At 37.3% G+C, this 20,089-nt stretch overlaps 1 protein-coding gene across 4 annotated transcripts in view; it reads left to right on the top strand.

Annotated features, from left to right (window-relative positions):
* Positions 1 to 20,089, top strand: part of ANKIB1 (ankyrin repeat and IBR domain containing 1) — a 154,963-nt gene that overhangs the window by 110,062 nt on the left and 24,812 nt on the right. For all 4 annotated transcript variants that reach the window (XM_005678911.3, XM_018047437.1, XM_013963123.2 and 1 more), the window contains 3 exons: positions 6,514 to 6,658; positions 8,789 to 8,955; positions 15,742 to 15,830. In XM_005678911.3, coding sequence (XP_005678968.2) covers positions 6,514 to 6,658; positions 8,789 to 8,955; positions 15,742 to 15,830 — 401 coding nt within the window. The remainder of the gene's footprint in view (positions 1 to 6,513; positions 6,659 to 8,788; positions 8,956 to 15,741; positions 15,831 to 20,089) is intronic.

Raw genomic sequence — 20,089 nt, 5'->3', positions numbered from 1 at the left:
CAGAAAATCCTCCATAGGTTTAGTACTTTGGTTAGCTTAAAATTGTCAACTGAATTGCATTAAGAAGTATTCTTTGGGTTCTGCCAAGTTTGATATTGTTGACCTTCATTTCTCTATAAAATTGATTCCCCCTAAGAGATTTACTTGAGTTTTTTTTGAAATTTTTTTACCTTCCTCGCCAAACTCCTATCACAGGAACCATCTCACATACTCATGACAGACTAGCTATGAGAAATTAGTGATAAGACTTAAATTTGAAAGACTGATTGTTGTTTTCCATGGTCCGTTATCAGCCCACCTAGTGCCCTCCTCACTCCTACCATATCGTTCTTGTCCAGTCAAGTATCTGCAGTATCAGTAAAACACGTTCCAGATTGAGTGATTCTTCTGTGAATGAAACAATTTTAAAATTAATTGCAGTCCTTTCATCGGCACACAGAAAAGAAACTCCCCAGTCTAAGAAGCAAGGAAGAATTTTTAAAGGCCCTTAGATAGTTTGAAAACCTCTTATCTTACTCTTCTCTACCCCCTTATCTGATTAGTCCATACATATGCTTTGAAGCATCTATGCCAAGGGCTTAAATGAAAGAAAAATTAGTATTTTTCTGTGCAACCTAGAATATCCTTCCTGCTACTTATTAGTTGTTGATTTAAGTAATCAGTAACCTCCCTGTGCCTCAATTTCCTAATCTATAAAATGGTAACTGTGGTGTTACTTTATAGGACGCTTTCCAGTTAATTGTTAAATGGCTAAGTACATGTAAAATGCTTAGAACAGTGCCTGGCACATAGTAACCACTCAGTAAATGTTAGTTATTAGATTCTTACTAAGCTCAGTAATGAACAGTGGAGTGGGAGCTTAGGATATAATCTGTGAAGCTGATCTAAAGATAAAACTATAAGTCAAGTTTGATCTAGATTTCCCTCTTTTACTAACATTTATCAACACTATGTTATACTTCTAAATTAAGGGAGAAATTGTATGTTGCTGAAAATTGATAGCCTGGCTCACAGAGAAATTATCTTTTCTTCAGGAAGTTCTTCTGGGTTCTGTCATTTAATTCTCCAGAAATAGTTAAACCTGCTCTGATGTATTGCAGTTCAGTTCAGTTCAGTTGCTCAGTTGTATCCAACTCTTTGTGACCCCATGGACTGAGGCACGCCAGGCCTCCCTGTCCATCACCAACTCCCGGAGTTTACTCAAACTCATGTTCATTGAGTCGGTGATGCCATCCAACCATCTCATCCTCTGTCATCCCCTTGTCCTCCTGCCTCCAATCTTTCCCAGCATCAGGGTCTTTTCAAATGAGTCAGGTCTTTGCATCAGGTGGCCAAAGTATTCTAGTTTCAGCTTCAGCATCAGTCCTTCCAGTGAATACCCAGGACTGATCTCCTTTAGGATGGACTGGTTGGATCTCCTTGCAGTCCAAGGGACTCTTAAGACTCTTCTTAAACCCACAGTTCAAAAGCATCATTGTTTTGCACTCAGCTTTCTTTATAGTCCAACTCTTACCATCCATACATGACTGCTAGGAAAACCATAGACTTGACTAGATGGACCTTTGATGGCAAAGTAATATCTCTGCTTTTTAATATGCTATCTAGGTTGGTCATAACTCTCCTTCTAAAGAGTAAGTGTCTTTTAATTTCATGGCTGCAGTCACCATCTGCAGTGATTTTGGAGCCCAGAAAAATAAAGTCAGCCACTGTTTCCACTATTTCCCCATCTATTTGCCATGAAGTGATGGGACCAGATGCCATGGTCTTAGTTTTATGAATGTTGAGCTTTCAGCCAACTTTTTCACTCTCCTCTTTCATCAAGAGGCTCTTTAGTTCTTCTTCACCTTCTGCCATAAGGGTGGTGTCATCTGAATACCTGAGGTTACTGATATTTCTCCAGGCAGTCTTGATTCCAGCTTGTGCTTCATCCAGCCCAGCATTTCTCATGATGGGTGGCATCATAAAAGAATGGGTGACAATATACAGTCTTGACATACTCCTTTCCCAATTTGGAGGCAGTCTGTTGTTCCATGTCCAATTCTAACTTGCTTCTTGACCTGCATACAGATTTCTCAAGATGCAGGTCAGGTGGTCTGGTATTCCCAACTCTTGAAGAATTTTCCACAGTTTATTGTGATCCACACAGTCAAAGGCTTTGGCATAGTCAGTAAAGCAGAAATAGATGTTTTTCTGGAACTCTCTTGCTTTTTCGATGATCCAGCAAATGTGGCAATTTAATCTCTGGTTCCTCTGCCTTTTCTAAAACCAGCTTGAACATCTGGAATTTCACATTTCACATATTGCTAAAGCCTGGCTTGGAGAATTTTGAGCATTGCTTTACTAGCATGTGAAATGAGTGCAATTGTGTGGTAGTTTGAGCATTCTTTGGCATTGCCTTTCTTTGGGATTGGAATGAAAGTTGACCTTTTCCAGTCCTGTGGCCACTGCTCACTTTTCCAAATTTGCTGGCGTATTGAGTGCAGCACTTTCACAGCATCATCTTTGAGGATTTGAAATAGCTCGACTGAAATTCCAGCACCTCCACTAGTTTTGTTTGTAGTGATGCTTTCTAAGGCCCACTTGACTTCACATTCCAGGATGTCTGGCTCTAGGTGAGTGATCACACCATCATGATTATCTGGGTCATGAAGATCTTTTTTGTGCAGTTCTCCTTTGTATCCTTGCCACCTCTTCTTAATACGTTCTGCTTCTGTTAGGTCCATACCATTTCTGTCCTTTATCAAGCCCATCTTTGCATGAAATGTTCCCTTGGTATCTCTGATTTTCTTGAAAAGATCTCTAGTCTTCCCCATTCTACTGTTTTCCTCTATTTCTTTACACTGATCACTGAGGAAGGCTTTCTTATCTCTTCTTGCTATTCTTTGGAACTCTGCATTCAACTGAGTATATCTTTCCTTTTTCCTTTGCCTTTCGCTTCTCTTCTTTTCACAGCCATTTGTAAGGCCTCCTCAGACAGCCATTTTGCTTTTTTTCATTTTTCTTCCAGGGGGATGGTCTTGATCCCTGTCTCCTGTACAATTGCATGAACCTTCGTCCATAGTTCGTCAGGCCCTGTGTCTATCAGATCTAGTCCCTTAAATCTATTTCTCACTTCCACTGTATAATCGTAAGGGATTTGATTTAGGTCATACCTGAATGGTCTAGTGGTTTTCCCTACTTTCTTCAATTTAAGTCTGAATTTGCCAATAAGGAGTTCATGATCTGAGCCACAGTCAGCTCCCAATCTTGTTTTTGCTGACTGTATAGAGCTTCTCCATCTTTGGCTGCAAAGAATATAATCAATCTGATTTTGGTGTTGACCATCTGGTGATGTCCATATGTAAAGTCTTCCCTTTTGTTGTTGGAAGAGGGTGTTTGCTAAGACACCCTCTTGGCAGTTCTCTTGGCAGAACTCTATTAGCCTTTGCCCTGCTTCATTCTGTACTCCAAGCCAAATTTGCCTGTTACTCCAGGTGTTTCTTGACTTCTTACTTTTGCATTCCAGTCCCCGCTAATGAAAATGACTTCTTTTTGGGGTGTTAGTTCTAGAAGGTCTTATAGGTCTTCATAGAACTGTTCAACTTCAGCTTCTTCAGTGTTACTGGTTGGGGCATAGACTTGGATTACTGTGATATTGAATGGTTTGCCTTGGAAATGAACAGAGATCATTCTGTTGTTTTTGTGATTGCATCCAAGTACTGCCTTTCGGATTCTTTTGTTGACTATGATGGCTACTCCATTTCTTCCAAGGGATTCCTGCCCACAGTAGTAGATAGAAATGGTCATCGAGTTAAATTCACCCATTCCAGTCCATCTTAGTTCGGTGATCCCTAGAATGTCGACGTTCACTCTTGCCATCTCCTGTTTGACCACTTCCAATTTGCCTTGATTCATGGACCTAACATTCCTATGCAATATTGCTCTTTACAGCATCGGACCTTGCTTCTATCACCAGTCACATCCACATCTGGGTGTTGTTTTTGCTTTGGCTCCATCCCTTCATTCTTTTTGGAGTTTTTCTCCACTGATCTCCAGTAGCATATTAGGCACCTGCCAACCTTGGGAGTTCATGTTTCAGTGTCCTATCTTTTTGCCTTTTCATACTGTTCATGGGGTTCTCAAGGCAAGAATACTGCAGTGGTTTGCCATTCCCTTCTCCAGTGGACCACATTTTGTCAAAACTCTCAACCATGACCCGCCCATCTTTGGTGGCCCCACACACATGGTTTAGTTTCACTGAGTTAGACAAAGCTATGGTCCATGTGATTAGATTGGTTAGTTTTCTATAATTGTGGTTTCAGTCTGTCTGCCCTCTGCCCTCTTTCAGCACCTACCGTCTTACTTGGGTTTCTCTTACCTTGGACATGGGGTATCTCATCACAGCCACCGCCTCTGACCTTGGCTGTGGGGTAGCTCCTCCTCTCAGCCGCTCGGCACTGCAGCGCCGCACTGATGTATTTAGAATACATAAAATTTTAAAACATCATCATATATTAACTATATCTGTGTGCATTGTGCACTGTGACAGGGGACTATTCAGATAAATTATATCTGACATTACAGGGAACCTGTTCAGAGCTAAAAGGAAGCGATTCCTGCTTTGTTGAAAAAGCAACTTTGTAGTTAGAAGTTCTCAAATTTTTAGTCTCAGCATCCCTTTACACTATTAAAAATTCTTGAGGACATTTTTCACATAACTAGAACAAATAATTCTGAAAATTGTATAGAAATACAAAAGACCCTTAATAGCCAAAGCAATCTTGAGAAAGAAGAATGAAGTTAAATTTGTCACACTCCCTGATTTTAAACATTACTACAAAGATCCATATAGTCAAAGCTATGGTTTTTCCAGCAGTCATATATGGATGTGAGAGTTGGACCATAAAGAAAGCTGAGCACCGAAGAATTGATGCTTTTAAACTGTGGTGTTGGAGAAGACTCTTGAGAGTCCCCTGGACTGCAAAATCAAACCAATCAATCCTAAAGAAAATGAACCCTGAATATTCATTGAAAAGACTGATGCTGATGGTGAAGCTCCAGTACTCTGGCCACCTGATGCAAAGAGCTGACTCATTGGAAAAGACCCTGATACTGGGAAATAATAGTTTGCAGGATGAGAGGGGGTGACCGAGGATGAGATGGTTGGATGGCATCACCGACTCGATGGACATGCATTTGAGCAAGCTGTAGGAGATGGGGAAGGACAGGGAAACCTAGCATGCAGCAGTCCATGGGGCTGCAAAGAGCCAGGCATGTCTGAGCAACTGAAGAACAACAGAGCTGCAGTTATCAAAACAGTATGGTCCTGACCCAAAAACACATAGCTCTGTGGAACAGAATAAAAGAGCCCTGAAGTGAGCTCACACTTACATGGGCAATTAATCTGCGACAAATGAGGACAGAATATGCGATGGAGAAGAGACAGTATTTTCAGTAAATGGTGCTGGGCAAGTTAGACAGTCACGTATAAAAAAATCAAACTGGACTGCTTTCATATACCATGCATAAAGGTATATTCAGAGTGTATTAAAGGACTGTAATGTAAGACCTGAAACCACAGACTTCTAGAATAAAACGTGGGCTGTAAAGTCTTTGACATCAGTCTTAGTGATATTTTTTTTTTGATATGTATGTCCTCAGGCAAGGGGAATTCACACTTCAAAAGTTTCTTTCTTCTTTTTCCATGGGAAATATTATTAATAATCAAACCCTGAGTAAAATTTTGTAATTCTTTATTCTGTGCCCAGCACCATGGAGATATTTCACATACATTATATCATATAATCTGAAAACAACTCTGGGAAGTACATATTGTTATCTCTGTTTTATAGATAGTGAAATTGAGGCACAGAACAGTTACATGATAATTACTTAAGATCATACAACTTGTTAGCGACAGACCTGGGATTCTCTAATTCCAAATCTTGCTCTTGACCGCTTAATTGACCTTGGATTAGATTCCTGTCACTTTCTAGGATGTCTTTTCCCTACTACCTCAACCAGTGTGCCTAGAGTAGGACATGAAACACATTTTAATGTTTATCTAAATAAAATATAAGAGGAAACCTTTTCTTCTAAAAGTTACACTATATTACAGTGCCATCTCAAAAATCTCTTGAATTTTGTGTGGCTTAATTCTGTACCATTGCTGTCTTTTTTTAAAGGCGTAGAATATTGAGAATCGAATATGACCTTTCTAAATCACTTATTTCTAAATTTTTACTCTTAAATATAGTGTTTCAAGTTTTTAAAGAGGACAAAGCAAACAAATGTAAAAAATGTATAAAACATAGATGCGTATAAATAGTCATATAGTGAATGGCGGGGCAGATAATAAATGCTCAGTGTTTGTGAATTATTTGAGTTAATGTATTATAGTTGATATTGCACACTTTGTTTATTGGTGTGTTTTAATTATACTCTTAACAGAAAATTCAGCATCTGGAAAAATTCTTAGAATGTGCAAATAGATTGTATCCTTGCTTTTTTCCTATCAATTGACTATTTTATTAGGTTTTTGAATCTGAAAATTCAAGAAGGTGAAGCTCACAACATTTTCTGCCCTGCGTATGATTGCTTCCAACTTGTGCCTGTGGATATAATAGAAAGTGTAGTTTCTAAGGAGATGGACAAACGATACCTACAGTTTGATATTAAGGTATGTTGCCAATTGTCTGTAATCTCTACAATTTAAATTTTATTAAACCTATATTAACAATTTTAATTTTTTGTTCTGTTTTTGAAAGCAAAGTAATGAACTCTGGCTTTTGTCTGTCAGTTGGCCTAAATTAAAGTTTTAAGCTAAAGTATTGTTTTATAATCATGATAGAAGTAAAAATGAAAAGTGGCAATAGTAGTTTACCAGAAAATAAAACTACTGTTTGTTGATTTGCGTGTTGAACTTTTGTAACTAATTGGTCAAAAAAAATTCATATTAAATAGTAGCTATTTAAAATTTTCTAAATGACTTATTTTTACTCCTCAGTATAAATATTTAGAAATAAAGATTATCAACCTGAAAATTTATGGATTTTTTTATATTTCAAGTAATCATTTCATATAATAAATTATAAAGTTTATTTCATCTTTTTCCCTTATCTTCTTTATTTTCACTCAGGAGTTATTCATTACTATATGCAAATCTTTTTTGTGGGATTTAATAGACATGTTCAGATTTTTTTATAGTCTGAACCTTAATATATTTTTAAAAAAGAAGTCTTGCTGTTTCTTTAACATAGAAAGTATCATAATATTGGTTTTTCTTTACATTTTTCATTATTGTGATAAAATACACATAAACTTTACCGGTTTAAACAGATTTAAGTGACCAATTTGTTGTTATGAAGTACTTTTACATTATTGTGCAACCATCATTACCCTTCATGGTAGAATTTTTTTCATCGTCCCAAACTGAAACTCTGTTTCCGTGAACACAAATGCCCCATTTCCCCTTCCCATAGCCACCAGTAAGCACTGTTCTACTTTCTGTCTCTGTGTGTTTCTAGGCAATTTATATAAGTGGTGGCAGTGGTGGTTTAGTCACCAAGTCATGTCTGACTCTTGCAACCCCATGGACCGGAGCCTGCCAGGCTCCTCTGTCCATGGGATTTCTCAGGCAAGCATACTGGTGTGGGTTGCCATTTCCTGCTCCAGAGGATCTTCCTGACCCAGGGAAGCCTGGTGGAATCATATAAGTAGAATCATACAGTGTTTGTCCTTGTAAACCATATTATATCCATATAATGTTATATTATTTCATATAAGTGGAATCAGTATTTATCCTTATGTGCCTGGGTTATTACACATAGCTTAATGTCTTCAAGGTTCATTCACATTGTAGCATGTATCAGAATTTCTTTTTAAGGTTGAATAATATTCCAGTAATGTATGTAGCACATTTTGTTTATCCACACTTTCATCCATGGACATTTGAGTTGTTTGTGCCTTTTGATTAATGTTAGTAATGCTCCTTGGAGAAGGCAATGGCACCCCACTGCAGTAGTCTTGCCTGGAAAATCCTATGGATGGAGGAGCCTGGTGGGCTGCAGTCCATGCGGTCGCTAAGAGTCGGACACGACTGAGCGACTTCACTTTCACTTTTCACTTTCATGCATTGGAGAAGGAAATGGCAACCCACTCCAAAATCCCAGGAATGTGGGAGCCTGGTGGGCTGCCGTCTGTGGGGTCGCACAGAGTCGGACACTACTGAAGTGCCTTAGCAGCAGCAGCAGCAGCAGCAGCAGTAATGCTCCTATGCATGTGGGTGTACAAATATCTATTCCAGTCCCTGCTTTTATTATTTGGGGTATATATTGCAGAAGTGGAATTACTGGATCATAGGATAACTCTGTGTTTGTAATGTTGATTTTTATGTATTATTAAAGTACCATGTAGAAATTTATTATTCTAATACAGCTAATCCTCAAATAAGATTCTATTTATTATAATTATTTTCCATCAGAAAAGTGGCATATTATGAGAAAGCATTTTTAAATTATACATTTTCTGTATAAATAGTTGCATTTTTACACTGTCATCAATCTACTTGGTTCTTAGATTAAAGAATACATAAATTTAAAAAATTATTACTAAGGTAATTGCCACATTTTTTCCTTCTTATTTAATACATTCCAGTACTGTTTTAAGTATTTCTTGAAACTGACTACTCTTTGTTTTTTCATTTCATTCTGTTTCATTTCATTCATTCTGAAGTAAATTGACATCGGGTACACTGTTAGAATTGAGAGTTAACATATTTTTTTATGTTTTGTTATCGCTGTTTAAATAGGCCTTTGTTGAAAATAATCCTGCCATTAAATGGTGTCCTACTCCAGGCTGTGAAAGAGCAGTCAGACTGACAAAGCAAGGATCAGACACCTCTGGGTCTGACACACTCAGCTTCCCCTTGCTCAGAGCTCCTGCTGTGGACTGTGGAAAAGGACACCTCTTCTGCTGGTCAGTACAGCACAAGTTGGAATAGCCTAGTCACCTTGCTGACAGTTTTTCAAGAGACTTTGTACTCTGAATCGTGCCTTTAAGTTGTAGTATTTTTGATACCATTATTATTCATTAAAAAATGTATACAGTAGTGATAGTTTACATTTACGGTGTGCTTGATGTGTGCCAACTACCTTGTCAAAATTTTCAAATATTGAATTCTCCCAACAGTGCTGTGAATGGAATGCTGTTATTATACCCATTTTACAGATAAGGAAATTTAGACACAGAGTGGTTGCCCTGGGTTATATAGCTAGGAACTGGCAGAAATGAGATTAGACCCTGTCTCTGTTTGATGCTAGAACCCATGAACTTGAACTTTAATACCAAATTATTGACCTTAGATAGGAAAATATTTAGAGTTTGATATCTTTTCTTAAAGTAGAAGTGTCTAGCAGTGATACTTAACCAGGGATGCCCAGAGTTTAATATAAGACAGCTTTTCCATATTTTCATTCTAGACCCCAACAAGTGAAATTCTGATTTAGTGGATTTTGGAGAAAAAAGTCTTATGTGATTCTGTTGCAGAGTCCCAGTTAGAAGCCACTTGATGTATCTTGTGTTTTATATAATTTCTAGTGCCTGATAAGTACTTAATAAGTATGAACTGATGATAAATCAGTAATGGATGTATAGTCAGTATGTGTAGTCACTTGACTGTGTGTTTGTCTAACATCAGCATTATACTTTATTCAGAGTAGTTTCAATTATAATAACTTTTGTTTTTGTTCAGTGATCAGAGGAAGAAATAGTATTTGTAATGCTTTTTACTCATTTCCAGATTTATTACATATGCAAGGATATATTTGAGGTGGATATAAAACACTAATCTTTATTTAGTATACCTATCAGAATCCAAAGTCAAATTGTAGCACTGCTAGATGGTAAAAAGGCATAGTTATGGAAATATCCCTACCATGAAAGATCTATTTCTTACACTCATCATCATTATCATTAGCTAAAACTATTATTTGAACTGCCAACCTATATATAGCAGTGAATTCTAGGTCAGGTGTCAACAATGTAGTGTCTGCACCAATTTTTTTAAAATAAAGTTTTGTTAGAACACAGCCATACCTGCTCATGTCAGTTTGTTTACGTATCATCTGTGGCTGCTTTCAGACTGTGACAGTATCGAGTAGTTACAGCAGAGACCATGTGGCCTGCAAAACTCAAAATATTTACTATCTAATCCTTTACAGAAAAAGTTTGCTAGGCTTCTGTGCTAACTGCTTGAATATAGTGATTAATAAAAGAAAAGCAGTGTTTACTACTTTCATAACTAAATCAGATTCAACAAGTAAAATGGCAACAAAATACTGAATAAATATTTAGAGTATATCCATATACCTGTATCCACATGTGGTAGTTTTTCACAACATTTTAAAAAAACATGCCTAATTTTTACTTTTGGGCTTCCCTAGTGGCACAGCTTATTAAAAAGCAAGACATTACTTTGCCAGCAAAAGTCCATCTAGTTAAAGCTATGGTTTTTCCAGTAGTCATGTATGGATGTGAGAGTTGGACTATAAAGAAAGCTCAGCACCAAAGAATTGATTCTTTTGAACTGTGGTGTTGGAGAAGACTCTTGAGAGTCCCTTGGACTGCAAGGAGATCCAACCAGTCCATCCTAAAGGAAATCAGTCCTGAATATTCATTAGAAGGACTGATGGTGAAGCTGAAACTCCAATATTTGGCCACCTGATGTGAAGAACTGACTCATTTGAAAAGACCCTGATGCTAGGAATGATTGAAGACAGAAGGGGAAGGGGACAACAGAGGATGAGATGGTTGGATGGCATCACTGACTTGATGGACATGAGTTTGAGTAAATTCCGGGAGTTGGTGATGGACAGAGGCGTGTCGTGCTGCAGTCCATGGGGTCACAAAGAGTCAGACACAACTGAGCGACTGAACTAAACTGAAGTGACTCAGTGGTAAAGAACCTGCCTGCCAATGCAGGAGATGTGATTTTGATCCCTGGGTTGGGGAGATCCCCTGGAGGAGGAAATGGCAACCCTCCCCAGTATTCTTGCCTGGGAAATCCCATGAACAGAGGAGCCTGTTAGGCTCCAGTCCATGGGGTCACAAAAGAGTCAGATACTACTTAGCGACTGAACAGCAGCAACAGATTTTTCATTTTATATGTTTTATTATTCAATGGTTGACCCTCAATTCCACCTCATTACCCCAGCAGAAGAGATAAGGATCCAGCAACAGAAATGGGAAGTGAGTTAATGAATATACATAAACGTAATTATAGATAAATTATCCTTGGATGAATATGAGTCTACTTTATTTAAAGTAAGAGTATTTAAAATAAGGAAATAAAAGAACTTATTTGAAGTTAGTTTCTTGAGAAACTTAAGTTCTAGTACCTTCAAGCACTCCACCTAGAATGTTACTAATTATGTACTATCCTTTGGAAAGTCATTTTCTGAGCTCTCTGGTTCGCATAAGCTTCCCTGGTTTAGAAAAAACTGATTAAGAGGGTTTTTGAAGAGCCTACAAAAATGGAAACCATACTTTAGTAAAATGTTTAGAAAATAGAAAACACAAATTAGTAAAATATTTAGAAGATAAGACGATAAACTTTGGTTTCTGTGGTCTAGTTTTTATTAGTTTTTTACTCAGGATTAGTTTTTATGTTCTTTTATTCTTCCCCACCTCTCTTTGTATACTATAGGTAGCAAGTTTGGATTAACTGAAAATATGGAAACTAATAGAGAAACCTACCAAGATAGATTAGATTGTAAAACATACATATGCATACACATACATGATGCTATAAGCTGTACATTTCTAGTGTAGTGTTTAGAGAAATATGTCAGCTTAGTCTTTCTCATACCCAAAATATTAGGCTGGATATACTCAATCTCCATTGGAAACTATATGCCAAAATCACAGGCCCTGCTTGGAATTTTATCCCAGTTTAAGGAGTTTGTGAATGGCCACGTGGATTTAAGATGATGTTTATTTACTCCTCCTGGTGGCAGGATGGTAGGACTAAGCAAATAGTATCATCATTTTCTAACACAGCAATTCAAGACTTAACCTTGTTACTTTTCAGTTTTGAAATTCCGTAAGCTCTAAGATTGATATGTGTATTTGCTAGGATTTTTCTGTTGCTTCACTTCTCTAACCATTAATTGGCATTTTTTGTTTTTACATAGCTTCCTACTCATATTCATAGGCATTTAGAGCTTTGCCTGTAGTCAGAAATTCTAAGAAAAAAAGAAGTTCTAAGTAGAATTCTGCTGCCCTTATCTTGTGTTTCAAAGACAAAAAATCTGCCTCATGCAAAAGGAAGCTTTGCAAGAGAGATCTTTATAAAATAAAAGCATGTGATTCAGGGTTTGCTTCTTTCTTTCTCCCAAAAGTTCAAAACTATTTTCTAAATATGATTGCAAAAACCATCAGAAATTCCAATAATAATTTCTTCTTTTTAAGAACTAAATGTGACAGAATCAGCTGAGAGCTGTCCCCAGGATATGTCTGCCTGGATAGAATGAATATATTCATTGTTAGGAGGGAAGGTGGGAGTAGGCATTTTTCTTCCCACCACAGGATAGCCCTTTCTGTTCTAACTTGTTCACCAACAAGTTCTGTGCCCTTAATAACTGAACCTAGAATGCTTTCTCCCGCTAACCTATATGATGACAGTTTGTCAAAGTATTTACCACCAGTCATTGGTGTCTTGGTTAACACTTTCTTCAGGAATTTAGCTTTCCAGTATCTGCAGAATTTTCCAGTATCTTCATTGTTTCTATCAGAATACTCTCTTCCTACACATGGCGAGATCTAGATTATCAGTCACCTATTAACGTCTGACAACATTGTCATTACTGTGCTTTGCAGAGATTCAGCCTTGTTTTCTCTTATGCCTTAGTTTTCAGAGAAACTTAGTAGTATTCAATGGCAACACTTTCTCATTCGTGGTTTTTGCTCCAGCTCCTCCTTTATTTATAAGCTTCTTTTTATGCCCACTCTTAGCACTGCATTGTAAAGTGGTGGAAACTGTGCCAGCGGGCTGTAACACTCAGACATGATCATACTGATTAGGCTAACGACTAAGGAAGCACCTGTGCTCTCCTGTGAGGTTCTGGAAAAGAAAAACTGATACTGCCCTCTAATGCAGCATGGCCTCAGTGAGCCAAGCCCACTAAAAAGCCAAGTACGGCCTTTTGAAGACATGGCATTCATTTTTTTCAGACTCTATTTGAAAGCAAAGGACTTCTTCCTCCATTGTTATTATTTTTTTTTCTCTCAGAAAATGTGCTGATAGCACAGTCAGTCACACTGATTCTACTAGAAAAAAATAGTGAATATCCCGGGGGAGGAGGGAAATCCTAAACTTATTGAAAATAATTTATTTTACTGACTTCATTTGTTTTGTTTTAGATATTGCAGATTTGTAAAATTTCTGCACTTTGTTTTTTTATGTTCATTTGGGTTTTTTTGATGATTCATGAGAAATATAGATTCTGTATTCCATTTTCAGACAACACATGGAAATACTCTTCTTAGATCTGTGGCATATTTCTTACTCTAATATATGTGTCAAATTAAAATGAACAGTTATCACAGATATCCCTTACATTTCTGGAAAGCAGAGTTGATTTTAATATGTGCTAAAATATATACTGAATACATCTACTTCTACTTTTAATCAACGCAGTATTTTTTTAAAGGTTGTTAAATTATAGCTAAGTAACTAAGGATCTAAAACCAGTTTTGGAAGATTTCCCAAATACTAGCTATGGTAATAATCAGAAATCTAAGAAAATTATTCTTTCAAGATGTACGTAGTGATCTTTTCAGGTATACAGTTTGATGGCATTAAGTACATCCGGTGTTGTGAAACTGTCATCCCATCCATTTTAGAACATTTTTATCATCCCAAACAAAATCTCTGTAAGAGATTTCTCTAGAGACAATTTCTCTAGATTATCTCATTCCGATTCTCCCAGTAAGCAGTAACGCCCCATCCTGCCTCCCTGCCACATGTCCTGGTAACCAAACTTTTTGTCTCTATGAATGTCCCTGTTCTAGTGGAGTTGGACAGTATTTGTCCTTTTGTATCTGGTTTATTTCACTTAACATGTCTTCAAGATTCTTTCCATGTTATAGCATGTATCAGAAGCTCATTCCTTTTTATGACTGATATTTCATGTGTGCATATATATATATATACCTTTTATGACTAATACTTCACTGTGTGTATATATATATATATGTGTATATATGTTCATTGTTTATCCAGTCATATGTCAGTGAACAGTCTAGTTCCCATCTTTTGACTGTTGTGAATAACGTGATGAGCATTGGCATAAAAGTTTGAGTCCTTGTTTTCAATCCTGTTGAAACGAAACTCTTTGAGGAACTATACCAAAGTGTTTTCCGTAACATCTGCATCATTTTACATTCCTACCAGCAATGCACAGGGGTTCCAGTTTTTCCACATTCTTCCATACACTTGTTCTGTCTTGTTTTTCAAAAATAGTAGCCATGGATATGAAGTAGAATTGATACATTCTTAACACAGTGGAATGTTACCTCATCATTGTTTGTAAGACTCTACCTGTCAGTTGGCATGTCTTCTTAACAAAGCTAAATTGTAAATAAGATTTTTGTTTAAAATGACACCGGTGATGATAATGGTGATGATGGCACCTATAGATTGCCTTTTTCTTTCCCCAAAATGATATTTTGTTATTAACTGTAACAATTTGTCCTATAGAGTATAATATATTGAATTAAACAATTTGTAAAGGCTTTATGTCATTTTTAATGTTTGACATTTATATGCCTATAGAAAGAATATATCATTAAGTTACAAATGATACATTGATACGGTTTTTATTATTTAAGTCAAAATTGGCCAAATGCCAATAGAACTGAAAATCAGGATTTGTCAAACGCTTGAAAGTAAGTTAGATTGCCCTTGCTGTTACTTGGGAATTCAGAGGTAAAAGTAGTGACAAGAATGTAATGTAAAATAGTACTTCCCAAACGTTAAAATGCAGAAGGGTCATACGGTGATTTTGAGAAGAGGCAGATTCTAATCAGTATGTCTTATGCAATCTGCTCCTTTGCAGGTAAACAAGCTCCCAAGTAATGGCAGTGCTGTTCCCCAGGGGAACACACTTTGAATTGCAAACATTTAAATTGTTAGTGAGACAGAACTTAACTGATAAAAATATCTTTACCGCTCTTAAGGCCTGCCTGCGTGCTACGTCACTTCAGTCGTGTCCAACTCTTTGCAACACAGGAGATACAGGTTTGATCCCCGGATGAGGGAAATACCCTGGAGAAGGAAATGACAATGCACGCCAGCATTTAGAAGGCGAGAATGCAGGAGGAGGTTGTCATTTCCTTCTCCAGGTTGTCTTCCCCACCCAGGGATCAAACCTACATCTCCTATGTCTCCTGCATTGGCAGGAAGATTCTTTACCACTAGCACCACCTGGGAAGTTAAAGGACTAAATTATAAATATTAGTTAATCTGTTTAGAGCTTTTTAAAATGTGTGAATAAATGCACTGCTGAAGGAAAACTCTGGCCTAGTGTTGCCGAGCTGTAGAGTCATGCTTGCATTCCTCTGCTGAAATGCTTCATCTCTCAGTGGCTGCTGTGCCTCAGTGTTCTCAGCTTTACATTCAAAACAGTACTTCCCACCTGCTCTTTTATCTTGACGTTGATGAAGGATGTTTTAAAATTGCCTTTTCCATGTTTTCCTCTTCAGGGAGTGCCTTGGTGAAGCCCATGAGCCTTGTGACTGCCAAACGTGGAAAAATTGGCTACAAAAAATAACTGAAATGAAACCGGAAGAACGTAAGGGGAATTTTAGATAGCTATGTATTTTCTAATAGCATTCCAAAGATAACGTGGTCCTGTTTCTTAGTCTTCAATTCTAAAGTTTGCAAGTTTGTTAATGCAGAGCTCCCCTTTTAAGTCCTCTAGCCAGTATCATTTTGGAGATCTCAGGGGGAAGCATAGACAGGTTCCATGTTTCTAACAGACTTATTAGGACTCCAAGGTAAACAAAGTCACTCTAAGTTCTGCTGTTGTAGTCCTTTCCTTTTATCCTGGAGTGAGCTCACCAGCTTTTCTAGACTTCATGAGAAGTGCATGGTCTGTACTGAGAGGAAGCTTCCAGTGGAGGGTAAGGCAAGTCAATTTCTTGCTATTATGTGGTTCTGTAGATTTACTTAGATTAAATACGATGTCTGTTTGACTAGTTTTTAATGCGATGTCTCTAAGTATAGTATCTCTGTTCATCCTCACAGAAATGCTATGAGACTGATGGCAGTTATGCCATTGCACAGATAGGAAGCTAACAGATTGGATTGAGTGACACAGGGCAATTAGAATAGGTTTGAATTAGCCTTCCTAATAGCAGTTTCTATGTTTGACAGGTAAATATATCTGCTTTGCCATAATTTTTTACCCCGACGTATTTTATGACAACTGTTTTCTTTTAAATTAATATAAATTAAAACTCATTTGGAGTTTTTTTACTTTTTTAATATTGGAGTTTGAGGTATTACGAATCAGGATTAAGAATTCACATGGTTCATCTACACTTATTATAGCAAAGCACGTAATAAAGATGACATCAGTCTCCAGGGAGTACAGAGGCTAGTAGGGAAGCAGTCAGATATTACAGTTAGCTGTCATATGGTAGCTAACATAGTTAGGTTAGACAAGAGTACAAAAACAACTAACTAGGTTGGGGACAGAGGTTGTTACGGAATCCTCCTGACAGCAGCAAGATATGAATTGAGTTTTAGCATATCTGCAGAGGCATATCTGTCAGCAGCTAAAGCAATACTGGAAGAGGCTGGCTTGCAGCCTTGAGTTCCTCAGGTTTGTATTACTATTATATTGGACAGTATACCATTGCCTGAGAAATGGTTCTCAGCATTTGATAGTCACAAGATGATATTGTGCACCCACTCGGGATTATTCAGATCCATGGAAAAGAGACAACTTCGGTAGACTAGAATACCAGTTTATTAACTGACCATGAGAACGATCTCTTTGATGTGTTGAGAAAATGCATGTCCTCTAAACAGGAGCAGAGGCAACTGGATAGTCTTAGGACATTTTATAGTGATATCTGATTAACCATTGCTTTCCTGAACATTGATCGTTCAGTCAGATATCTTCTGAATACCTGCTTCCCAAATCAGAAAGGTTTGTGTAGATTGTTCTTGGTCCCCTGGTTCATTGTCTCTCTCCTCTGTGTACCAGGGAGACTGTGTCATTGCTCTCTGGTTACCCATCCATTTTCCCTGTTCTCCATCTAGGTGTAGTATGTCTGTGTGTGAGAGTTCCATAGAGAGATTAATACCATTACCCGCCAACACACTTAAATACGGCAAGATGATTGGATTTTGCTTTCTTTTCCTGCTTCTGACACCTGGAAACATATATATTTCCATTAGAGATGGCTTTCTATTGCCCACCTACCTGCATGTCTTTATACATTCTGTGGAGTTTAAAATTAAGGTCCATGGGAGAAATTTGCAAAAGATGAGGCTGGAAAGATAGGTGTTGCCAGATTGAAAGAGTTCTTGCCAGATTGTCTTGAGTTTATCCTATTAGCAGAATAAGCCATAGAATGCAGTGTTCGAGCAGGAAAATAACATGGTTAAAGATATTGTTTATTTGATAACTGATGACTAGGAGTGATAGACTAAAGGAGGGATAGACCAGAAGTAGGAAGGTTAGTTTTTAGTTTGGGTCGGAGATAGATCATGATGTCACTGGAGATTCAGGTAGAGGAATAACTTTCAGGGGAAAATAATGAATTTTGTTGTGGCCATTTTGCAGTCAAGTTACTTGCAAGACATGTGTGGAGATGTCCGGTGGATTTTAACAAGCGCCTGTCTGCAGCTTAAAACAGATGCTGAGAAAACTTAAGAATAACTTGTTGCCTTTAAATGATGTCTTCATTATGTCTTTAGCATTTATTTAGTGCTATTTTATGGTAGAATATAGAAATAGAATGCCCTCTATGCTCTTGAAATTTACATTTTAGAGATGGAGACAGCTGTGCACAAAACTCAGAACAATAAGTATTAGAGATGCTGTTAGAGAACCGTATACCTGTGACACATTGTGAGGGAGAGGAGAAACAAAGGAGGGGATTAGTTAAGAGATCATCTAGGAGAGAGGTAGGGAAAGCTTATAAAAATAATTGATGCCTAAGCCATATCTTGAAAGGTGATAGATGTTCTTCACACAGACGAAAATAAGAAGCGCTCATAGTGCAGTAGGGCTATGAACTAGCACGGCATATCCAAGGACTGCAAGCAGGTCCCTTTAGCTAGTACAAACATGCAGTGAGAGATGAGATTGCACGTGCAGGGGTAGGGTTGTGTGTAATGCTGGGAGGTCTCACTTTATCCCAAGATGCCAAAAAGGAGTTTTAAGGAAGGACATGATAGTTGAAGATGTTTGCTTAGAAAAATCAGTCAGGTGCAAGTGTGGATGATGAATTAGGGACTAGGTAAGAGCACTGTTTCTGCAGTAACTTCCGAATGTACAGGTAAGATGATATAAGGGCTTGAACAAGACAAGCACCACACTTGGGAGGGGAAAGGCATATAGAAGAGAAATAAGATAACTTCACTTTATTACATTTTTAATCTATTGTACCTGCTAGCTGCCTAAAAGAATTAATGCACTGTAAAAAGTAGTACAATATATTACTTAATTCTTGAAAGTAGTCAGAAGTATCTGATTTGAGATATAAAGCAAGTATTTTGAAATGGGTGAGTATTTTTAGTTATGCCTTGACAATGTAAAGTTGGATCAATCATTCCACATCCATGAATAAGTCTTATTAGGGAAGGGGAGAGAGAATGACCTGGGTAGTCAGTACAGCTTTTTGGTGGAACTGTGACAGAATATTCTTGCATAAGACAAAGATCTGGATAATGAAGAGAGAAGACAAATAGAATTAGAAAATGGTGCACACAGTATATACACGGCTGTCTCTGGTACTCAGATAGGGAGACCTCAAGTTAAAAACTGAAGATCACCCTCACAGTCCCAAATGGTATCTTATTTCAGAAAGATGGAGGAACTTTAGAAAATTCAATAGGAAGCAAGAGACCCAGGACACCCGCAAGTGGTCTTCTGTAGAGGGAACCACCACCAGGACTGCAGAGAAAATTCCCTGTTGCTAAGAAAGCTTTGTCACTGTCCTGGTGCATGCTCACCACAGTGAAAGCCGGTGGTGACCAGTATACTCTTAATGGCCACTTTTAAGCATGTGAAATTTATGGTAAGACTTAAAGCAAACAATAATAGGCCAGTTGTAATACTTAAGTAGAACATCATCATTAAATATACTAACACAAAAATAATACTCTAAAAAAGAAAAGTTTGATTTACTACTGTATTGGGTTTACATATTAGTTTGGGTCAGGGTCACATATATTTGGCATAAGAATTTTCAACAGAACTGGTAGGTTCATGAGATTGTTTTCTCCCTTATCCCTAGTTTTCCAGAGTCTTTAAATTACGAGACTTAAAAGGAGTGACAAATTCTAATTGATGGGAAAATACTAGAAAATATACTGAGAAAATATTCTTTCAATTATTAGTTGAAAGAATTAATTCCATATAAAGTTGAAACACTGTCTTTGAGTACCGAACCTACCTCTGTTGTAGCTAATCAGAGCAAGAAACAGGAATGATTATATTTTCTGTGAAATGATAATTTATAAAAATTTAACACCAGCATTTTTTCATAGTACACATAATAATGGTTACTAAATGAAATTCAAATAGTTTTTAAGAATTCAGTCTTTATAAGCAACTTAGTTTTCACTTATGGATGTTGATTCTGTTAATATATTGTTATACTGTAATACTTGATTAAATGAAGTTAATTTTTCTTAGAAAGAGACTGGATAATTAAGGAAAGAAGATCAAGATCAACATGCAGCTGAAAAATGAGTTTGAAAGTCTGAGAGGGTGAAGAGGGCTCACCAGGTAGACTGAAGGGACCTTGCATGTTGTGGATATTGAGAAAAGTATATACAAAGGGCAGATGTCTGAAATGAGCATGTTCAGAG

Source organism: Capra hircus, chromosome 4 (genome assembly GCF_001704415.2).
Source record: "Capra hircus breed San Clemente chromosome 4, ASM170441v1, whole genome shotgun sequence".
NCBI classification, from domain to species: domain Eukaryota; kingdom Metazoa; phylum Chordata; class Mammalia; order Artiodactyla; family Bovidae; genus Capra; species Capra hircus.
The sequence above is the reverse complement of the archived record's forward strand: the minus strand, read 5'-3'. Positions and strand labels throughout refer to the sequence as shown.